General features: G+C 42.2%; 1 protein-coding gene across 1 annotated transcript in view; it reads right to left on the reverse strand.

Moving 5' to 3' along the window:
- Positions 1-8,835, reverse strand: part of srcap (Snf2-related CREBBP activator protein) — a 33,453-nt gene extending 24,618 nt beyond the window's left edge. The window contains exons 1-3 of the mRNA XM_055042815.1: positions 8,620-8,835; positions 5,111-5,187; positions 340-2,999 (exon numbers count right to left, since the gene is read on the reverse strand). Of these exons, the coding sequence (XP_054898790.1) occupies positions 340-2,760 (2,421 nt within the window). The 5' untranslated portion in view covers positions 2,761-2,999; positions 5,111-5,187; positions 8,620-8,835. The remainder of the gene's footprint in view (positions 1-339; positions 3,000-5,110; positions 5,188-8,619) is intronic.
- Between the last annotated feature and the right edge of the window lie 1,486 nt (positions 8,836-10,321).

Consider the following 10,321-nt stretch of genomic DNA (forward strand, 5'->3'; position numbering starts at 1 on the left):
TTCTGCTTACATATTTTTCTTATAGGAATTTCATATTGGAATATTACATCAGACCAATAAAAAAACAATATAAAATGTGAGCTTAATTAATAGTACGTTTAATAACTGCCTAAAAGTTATTTTCAAAAAAAATAAGAAATGGAAATTGTGTGGTTTTGTACACCTGATATTAGTTTTTAAGAAGTTTTAAAACCTGATAAAGGACATATATTTTTTTAATATGTCCAGATATGCACCACTCTAAAATTAAAAGAGTCTATTTTACTTTTGTAAATGACTGCACTACTCAGCTATAGTTTGATCAAGCACACGTCGTGGTGTGATTTTCAGTTGAAGTACCTTGTGTGTAGAGCTGGGAGTCGTCATCCCATTCCCGTCAGGGTCTGCTTCATCATCGCTGTCTTCTTCAGCGCTGCTGACCCGGCCCAACTCGCCCTCTTGGATGTCACTTGCTTGTTCGTCTTGATCTTGGTCCATATCCTCGCTCTCATCCTCTGCATCGTCGGGGTAGATGTTGGAGTCATTGGGATTGATAGATGCCGTCTCAGTTTCATCCCTCTCTTCAGCAGCTGAAAGCATGACAAAGGTTTGAGGCGTGACGGGTTGGGGTGCCGAGACATCCTGCGGAGGGGTATCTGCCTCTTTAGTTGACGTTTCGATAAAAGTTAAGGCCTCTGATTTGCTGGTTGAAGCTGTAGGGTGGACTGAAGTCTGCTGAGTTTTGACAGGAATTGTTGCTGTTGATGTTTTATGCACAAAGCACGGCGTTCGATCTTTGTGAACGCTAAGAGCTGTAGACACAAACGGAGAATCGGCAGCTAAAACAGGTTGGGGAAGGCACTCCTTAGACACTGTGCCCGACAGAGTGATGTGGGCACCGTCCACATTCTGCTGCTGGGACCCCTTTGCCTGAAGGGAGGGTGGGTGCTTCAGGAGAGGAGTCTCTCCTGGCTTAAAAAGGAGCAGCTTTGGATTTATAACAGCAGAGGAGTAAGTGGTGCAGAATGCCTCTTGTTTGGTTTCTGTGGACACTACTATGTTCTGAACAGATGGAGTCAGAGACAGACTCATTCTCGTTCCTTCTTGAGAAGAAACGCAGAACTCAGGCTTGACCGTATTTACGACAGCGAATCCTGGGGTCTGACATGTAGTGCTGGAAACATGCACCGAAACAGCAGAGGACATTTCCGGTCCCCCGCTTGGACCTACTGACGATAAAAGCGCTTTCTGTTGGGAACCGCTCATCTGTGTTAAACCCACGTCTGCCGAACTGGTCAGTGAGCAATGCGTCCCAGTTTGCGTAGTGACGTCGGCCTCCTCAATGGCGAACGAGTCAGACGTAACAGCAGCTACTTGAACTAAGCAGACCTCGCTTGCGTGTGTCACTTCTACAGTTTGGTTAGATTTTAGCACTAAATGCTGTCCCACCGGGTTATGAGCATCGTCACTGGGCGACGCCAGCGCCTCCTGGGAGATGATGATGGTGTCAGCTTGCGCAACAGTGTGAATAGAAGGTTCGAGGTCCTCTTCTGCATTTTCCAGTAGTGCGTTGAACAGGTTCACCTCATAGCCTGGTGAATGAGGTATCTGCCCGCCGCCTCCAACGCAGATGGTTTCCTCGGCGACCTCCTCCACCAGGCTGCAGAACTCGTACACCTCCACTGGCTGGGAGTGGAGCTCCACCCCACCCTGGACGTCATCTTCATACAGCTTTGGTTCCCCCGCTGAAAGCTGGTTGACGATGGCGGCCTGGCAGACGGTGCCGTCTTCCCGCTGCAGGAGGTAATTCTGATTCAGGTGCACATTGGACCAGTCGCCGCCGTCCCTGACCACCACAATTTCTTGAGCCTCGCCGGAGCGCAGAATCTCAGCGATCAGCGACGTCTCAGTTGAGGGAACTTCATCTGAGGTATGAGGCGTTCCCGCCTGCAGCGAGACCACTAGGCTTGTGTCAGGCAGCGATGACCCTGCAGGGGGAGTCGAGGAACTCTCCTTCAAAGAGGAGAACTCTGGCAGCATGTTGGCGGTGGCGTCAGTCGGTTCCGTGTTCTGTGAAGCCGCTTCTGGGGCGACACAGAAGGACACTGAGGTTTCTCTTCCAGGTGCGGACTGTCCGGCCTTTGACAAAAGATGAGTTTGTGTTTCCGAGTGGAGAAATGTCTGGACTGATTCCAGAGAGTTTGTTTTCCTCGTCTCCACTGCATCGTGTGAAATCTCTCCAACTGCGCTAGGTTGTGTTTCGGATAGGTCAGTTTGTTTAGTTTGGAGTTGAGATTTTGAGTCCTGTCCACTTCCCACTGACTCTGTAACCCCTGACAGAGTTTTGTGGCTGTGATGAACTGTGTGAACTGGCAGCTCCTGGACTTTAAATCCAACACTTGACTGGGAAACAGCAGAGGAAGCGACTGTGAAACAGATTTGAGATTGGGGTTGCAGGAGAATATTTTCTCTGCTAATTTCCGCATTTGTTTCAGTCTCTGGTTTGAACTCTGCAACAACCACAGCCCCCGGACCTTGTTGAGGTGGCTGGATCTGGTATTCCTGACTATTTGTGAGGCTTTTCTCTTTAATAGTTTGTGACCCGTATTGATGCTCTTCCACTGTGCTGTTAATTTGTGATGTGAGAGGAGGATAAGTGGGAGTGGGAAGTCTTTGTGTCCCAGACGTGGTCTCCTCAGAAAGGCCCTCCTGTGAAATGATGGCCTTAACGTCGCTGCTTGGGACAGCCCCAGGCAAAGTGTTCGTGGGGACGTTCTCCATACTGGGACACGTGGAGTTGCTGCAGTCCAACAATGGCACTGCGGACGGATGTGTGAACGGAGGGACCGGGCGGTGGGCAGCTGCGACCGGCTGCAGGGCATGCAGAGACGACTCCCCAGCCACATTCTGTGCAGCCTGGGGGTTGGCACCCAGCACATCCACAGCCGGGGAGGCGAGCTGCCGCTCCGCCTCCTCTCCAGATCTTCCTTCCTCTGAGCTGCTCCGACCACACACTGCCCCTATGGAGAGCCGAGATATTGAGACGTCAGAAAAATTTGTCTGAATGACGGAGATCAGTGACTCCCCACCAACCCTGGTGCCTAACGGCCCACTATCATGCATGGTCTTGGGTGTATTCTTGTTCAAGGAGACCAGATTCTGATGATTGCATCACATCCTCAAATGCCATAGAGTTTTGCAGAAGGCTGGTAATGAACCCCTCATATACAATACCTTGTAAAAGTATTCATACGCCCTTCTCACATCTACAACCACAAAAATAAATTTAGCTTATTGGGATTTAATGAGAACGACAACACAGAGAGCAGAATTGTGAAGTGAAAGGAAAAGGATGGCTATAAAATTGTACTGAATATTATTATGCAATAAAATAATTATATAACTCTCTTCATATTCAGTTATATTTTATTAATAACTTGAGAGCAATATAGAACTGAAGTCAAATTTCTTGTTTGTGTCCACAAACATGGTGAATGATGTTGCTTCTGATTGTTTATACAAAAAAAAATCTTGAAGTGTGGTGTGAAATTGCACTCAGCTCCTGAAGTCCACATTTTGGATAACCACATTTTGCTGTAATTACAGTGGCAAATCTTTGAAGATAATTTTCAAAAAGTAATTTCATTTAAGAGCATCTCTATGCGAAATAGTGCAAGCTCAGCCAGTCTGGATGGAGTGCATCTTTGAACACTAGAGTTAGGGATGCACAACATATCAGAATTGACATCAGTTTTAACCAATGTAAGTCATTTTTTGATATGGTATCAATCCAATATGCAAAAATGTGCGGATATTCATTTCCATCTTATTGCTGTTTGTGTTTGGTCATGCAACCAAACAAATGCTATAGTGATGCAGCACAGGATTTGGAGCAGAGAGGCGATGTGTGTAGTGTGGAGATTTTTATAGTGTTGAAAGAAAATAGTAAAGACATACTGGCAAATATCAGTTATCAGATGACACAGGAATATTAATATGAGATATTAGTCCAAATTTTCACATTAGCACATTCTGGATCAGATTCTGACTTCACAGAGTCATCGTACTTTATTTGTGGCTTTATGTTTAGAGTTGTCATTTCCTGGATAGTTTTTGCAGCCTCTTTGAGGTTTTCTTCTATGATACTCCGCATTTAGCTCCGTTCGACTTCCCATCAGCTTCATTGATTCTGCTGCTCCGAAATTTCACTGTGAGATTAGTGCTTTAAGACTGGTGCCATGTTAATTTTGGTTTCATCTCACCAGACCACACTTTTCAACATGTCTGCAGCCATGTAAGCTTGTGGCAGACAGCAACTTCTAAGGACTTTTATTTCCCTAATATGACTTGTTTTTTTCACCACTCTCTCACAGAAGGCAGGGTTTGTAGAGTGCACAACTAATAGTTGCTCTGTCAACAGATTCTTCCACTTTAGTTGTGAATCTCTGCAGCTCCTCCAGAGTTAGAATAGGCCACCTGTATGCTTTCAAATGTTGACTAACCTAGTGTTACACAATATTAGAATAAAATTAAACAGATGTTTTTTATTAATATTTTATGTTCATTTTCATCCTGGCTATGCTAATTAATCAACTAACCTCAGTTTAAACTTCTTCACAGCTTTCTCTCTGACTCTTCTGCTGTTACTTGATTTCCAAATGATCAAGGAACATTTGTTCCCTAATGTTCTCTAACAGACTAAATCACCATGAAGACGACCATATTTAGTAATTAAGGCACTTCAAAAGGCATGACACAATTCATACTTTACACTGTCTTTTGAATATTTATTATCTGTCCGAGACATTTTAGCCATTTATGAGCCTGATTGCATTTAAATAACTACAAGTCCAACTGTGTGATAACCCTACAATATCTACCGGCAGTCCTCACGCCGTTTCTTTCCGAGGCCGGCGGCTCAAGTCTGTGTTGAGCAACACAAACTCACATCCTGTTATTCAGCAGGTATCATCATTTTGCAGTTTGAACACAAACAAAACATTCCATCATAAAGCTGTAGCCACCCTCAGACAACAATTTGATTCTGTGGACGTTTTGAGACGTGTCTGTGAGAAGCGAGATTAAAAAACTGTTTGATCAGATTGGGTGTGTTTACAAAGCGACGTCTTACCTGTCTGTGGTGTGAGACACAGGTCTTCTGTGCTTTCTACTTCCAGGATGCTGAAATTAGGCTCCCTTCCACATGTTCTGAGGAGGTGGGGGAAAAAAATGAATTTAAAAAAACTGATTAAATGATCAACTGCATTTCACAATTAAAGACTATTGTGAAACAATATTTTGCTCTCGCCACTTTTACTCTGTGACATGTTTCTAATAAAACGGGAACGGAGGGGGTGACTATCATGCATTTTTCATGCCGGAGTGTATTGGATTTACAACTTCAGGGGCTGTTCTTGATGCATTTCCAACTGGGAAACATTCAACTTCACAGTACAGAACCTGCACACTATTGCCCTTCTTTCCTAAGAGCGTCAATGGCTGCCTGCTGAAAAAATGTTGAATCAGCAATCTTTCCCATGATTTGTGGAAATCTTTTTTTATTTTTTTTTTATTGGCCTCACCTAATTTGGTAATTTTCTGAGAATCTGACTTCTAGATTTTTTTAGCTGCAACCCATAGCTGTTTTAATTAGTATAAATTAACATTTGAAATAAATCACTGCCATGGATCTATAAATGAGCATCAATGATGTGCCACATTGATGCAGCAATTCATGCAAAAGGAGCCCAACCAAGTATTCAGTGCACAGAAAGGATGACACATTTCAGAAGTTCATTTGTTTGAAATATCCCGTTTTTGTTGAGCATATGCAATACTCTCATTATTTGAGACACTGAACTATGGGTGTTTTAATAATCTGTAAACAATTATCAAAAATAGAAGAAATAAAGTCTTGAAATATTCCTCTCTATCTGTAATGAATCTATCCAAAATACAAGTTTCACTTTCTGATATGAACGTAAAAAATATATTTTAGGTAAGGATTGAAATAGCATGTAAGATGAACACAAGCACTGTATTAATGAATAGTGACGATCTTAAATAGTAATGGCATAAAGAAATTAATATCAAGAATGCTGGAAAGGAATGCCTCTAAGATTTGAAAAGTCTTCCTACGTTAGTTGCCACACCTGGAGAGACTTTTCATGGGAAAACTCCCTCTGCAACATTCTTTATCAAAACTGAGAGGACTCAGCTGAGCGGCTGGAGGTAATATGGCTGATTGTCCTCATTCTTTTAGGTCTATCCACCCAAGCACTTAGGGAATGTTGCTGCAGTCAGTTCACAAATTCTGGGTTTCTCTGTTAGAGTAACTTTTGCATCTCTAGATCTCAGGAAAAAAACACATACTAAAAAGTGCTGGTATGTTGAAGCATTAAGCGTTCCTTTCATGAGAAGTAAAGAGCAACTCAAAAAAAGAGGACAGTCCCCTCTGCACCAAACTTTGCACTTGACACAATGCAAGTATCAGTATCCTAGCAACTGCCAAACCCAGACTCGTCCACTGAATTGCCAGACAGAGGTACGATTTATCACTCCAGAGTCCATTGGTGGCATCCTTTGCACAACTGCATCTGACAGTGTGCCTTGCGTTTGGTGATGTAGAGCTTCAGTGTATCTGCTCAGACATTGAAACCTATGCAGTGAAGCTCTTTGTCCACTGTTCTTGAACCAATATGAAGACCACACAAAGTTTGAAGGTCTGCACTTGCAGACCTGGAGAACACTGGAGACCTCTGCACACCATGTCACATGTTGTGATTTTACGTGGTTTATCGCTTTGTGGCAGAGTTATTGTCATTCCCAATCACTTCCGTGTCTATGGAAATCACTTCTATTTCCATATACTACTAAAAGCTGAATATCTTACCAGAACTTAAATTTCCTGACTGGACTTACTCCACAGCTATAAAGGTCTGCAGAAACTTTCAGGATTCTCAGGAGCTGGATTTGATACACATCTGGCCATTAAAGTGTGTGAAACACAAGGTCATAATCATGGATTTTTGACCTAAACACCTTTTATTACATACTGTAATTTTTAAAAAAATGACTGTAGCTTCACTCACAGAATAAACATGCATCATATTTGTTCTTTTACAAATACATATATATATATATATAAACTGCCAGCTTAAAGAGCTGTACAATCTCATTTAATATATTAAATAAATTTAACCCGTTAATTTGATCTTTGTTTATGTTGACTCAGATGGGGAAAATAATGGGATTTGGCAAAAAGAAAACATATTTCATAACTATCGCTGTGATTGTGAGTGTCTCACATCTGGTCATCCTTTACAAAACTTTCTGGAGATTTATTAAGAGAGTGAAATGATCAAACAACACAAGCATCAGAGAGAGTGTGTGTGTGTGTGTGTGTGTGTAGATGTCAAGTCAGTGGGGAAGCAACAGTACTGCTAAGCTGGACAACTCCTTGCTCCTGCTCGGTGTATGGGGCTGTGTTTCACTGGGTGATGCTGCAGCAGTAATAAAAAGCGGAGCAGCAGCTCCAAGTTGAACTGCTGCAGTCGCCCACAGGAAGCTACTGGGAATCCTGCAGCACGCGCTCTCTCCAACGGGCAAGAAAGAAAAAAAAAAGAGAGAGAGAAAAAAGCCGGTGGTCCAGCGCGCGCAGCTGGGCCTGTAGTCATTCAATCTTAAATTTGGGTAACGTTTCCTCGCCGTGGCTAGTTCTAGTCGCCACATGTACTCGGATCCACCCTGATAAAAATCTAAGGCGTTTAACCAGCGGGTATGTCTGCAAGCACCGGTTCCGCCGATCATGTGATTCGTGAATCGGACTTTTTGCTTCCCGTCCGAGAGTGATCGGAGCAGCTTTCACCATGAAAAAAAAAAGAATAATAATAACAACAGTGAACGTTACCGGTTGGCTAGCTGGCGCTAGCCTCTACAATAAACACAGCGGGTTGTGTTGCGCGAAAAAGAGAAAGCAAGCTGCTAACTAGCAAAGCTTGGAAGAGTTAGTGGGGTGCGATCATTTAATGCGCAGGCGCCCCTTTCCGCTCGCTGTTTGTTATGTAATGCTCCGATTCTGACACAGCCCGTTGAAACCAACGCATCTGATAAATTACAACACAAAAAAAGCACCAGAAAAGTCACATTAAAACCCGCTTGTGCACGTAAAACACAAGGGGGAGGGAGCGGGGGGGGGATCGCAAGTGACGTCACTGCGTGGGGTCAAACCTCTATAGAAAATTATTTACTTACTTAATTTTAAATATTAAGAAATATTTCTTTAAACCGAAAAAGAGAAAGGTATAAAACGCAATTATAAAGTTTCATATAAATTTTGCAATGAACATGTGGGGGGAAGCAAGGGGGTTAACAACACCTCCCCTCCAAATCATGGCTTAAATAGAAATTCCTTTTGTTACACAGCGTTACACTTGCCTTCATTCGTGGTTCCATTTTGTATGTAAGCATTCTGTCGTGCAAAGCAAACAAATTGTGAGTTCATTTCCTTTAAAACACGCCACTAGGTCAAACGTACCCTGGTAACGTCCTGCCGTTAGTTTCAGCACCCCCTTATGTCCCCCCATTACTTCCTCCTTGCCCCCCTCCCTCTCAAGGCCGCCATCTTAAGTTCCCACCTACCTGAAATTTCCGACTGATTTTCTTTTACTAAATTCTCGCTGAAGGAGTCGTCATCCGCGCAAAATCGTACTCAATCCGTGATGCCGGTAGTCCAAACTGGCTCTCGGTACCCAACGAGGTACACCTAGGACTGTGGGAAGAAGTTAAAATCCGGAGCGGGAGAGACTGGGTTTCGGCGCAGAATGTAGCGGTCGCGGGGAGGAGACTTTACGCAGCGAAATGGTGGCGGAGCGCTGCTGCTGACAAAGTACACAACACTCCGTAATCTCGCGAGATAGAGTCAAGCGCGCCTCTTGAAATTTGGAAACGCCAATCTTTACAACAGTGCGAATTATTTTTGACTGTATAACAGCATAGGTGCGCCACACCTGAAACAATTTCACCCGTAGGCCTGATGAAGTAATGCGATTTTATACATTTTAACACATTTTTGGACGAGTTTCAACAAGAATTCAGACTTGAATTTAGAAATTTACAGTGAGTCTTATTTCCCTCAGACATCTGAAGTTTTGCAAATAATAATAATAATAATATTTTTTTTTAAAAAAGCCAATTTAGGTAGATGTTTAAAATGCGGCATTTTTGTTGCTCGTCTTAGTTTCCGAACAGGTTTATCAATTATGCATCATTCAACACAAAGGCGTGAGTTTGGGGTGCTTCAAAAATAGTGGCCCCACCCCCAAGATCGAGGGCTTTTTGTTTTCTTTTTTTGTGAGACTGTAAAAAAATAAACTTAAATAAGTTGCTGATTTAATATCAGCAACTTATTAATTCAATTCAATTCTAGAAATGACTTTTTTCATGAAAGTATTAGTGGAAACATGCGGGTAACATGCCCTACATGTAAATATAAATTAATTCAAATATGTTTATGTAAAAAAAAAAAGTTTCCTTTTTTCAGCACTTGGACATTTAAAAAGTAAAAAGCACACAGATTAATTACACATAGAGTGATATAGTCCACACAGATAGTTCTGCTATTCTAAATGATTATGGCTTACAAATAATTAAAACCTACACTTCTTTTTAGACAACTATATTACATAACATACATAGAAAGCATTCCAATACAAAGAGCCTTCGGGGAAAACTAATAGTCTAGCAGAAAGCCACAGACCCCTTGGCAAAAAGCTCATTGATGGAGAAGGTGGCTTTGTATCGAACCCTAGAAATAGGATGTTGAATGGAAAGAAATGCAAAATAATAATATAGTACCTATAAGAGGATTTAAGGAAATGAGACACCAATGTAAATGAGTTAAGTCAGAGTTCCTTTAACACCTAGAGCCATAGGCTTTTCAGAAGGCTGACTTTTTTGTGATAAACAATGTTTTACTGGGTTATGTAACATACTTTTTTTCAAGAAACTAAATCTGGGATTGTCTTCAAGAAATGCACCTGCTCTGAATATGTCCATGGGAAGGGGCTTTTAAAGCACCGACTGAATCCTCATCTTGTAAATCTCAAGGAAACTCTTGAATGGACTTTGCTTTACAATCCTTTAAAGGCTATAGTTGCACCCGGTTCTTCTACTTTTGTGCTGCATAAAACGTTCTTTAATGCAGCATCTCATTTAGTAAGATACTTTCACTCACTGCTGGACATTTTCCCTTTCATTGTGTGGGAAATAATGTTTTACTTTTACACGTTGCTTTTTTCACCTTATGCAAGTTATGGAACTGTCACTTGATGTAAGCCACACT

Source organism: Poeciliopsis prolifica, unplaced genomic scaffold (assembly GCF_027474105.1).
Source record: "Poeciliopsis prolifica strain line A6 unplaced genomic scaffold, Auburn_PproV2 SCAFFOLD018, whole genome shotgun sequence".
NCBI lineage: Eukaryota > Metazoa > Chordata > Actinopteri > Cyprinodontiformes > Poeciliidae > Poeciliopsis > Poeciliopsis prolifica.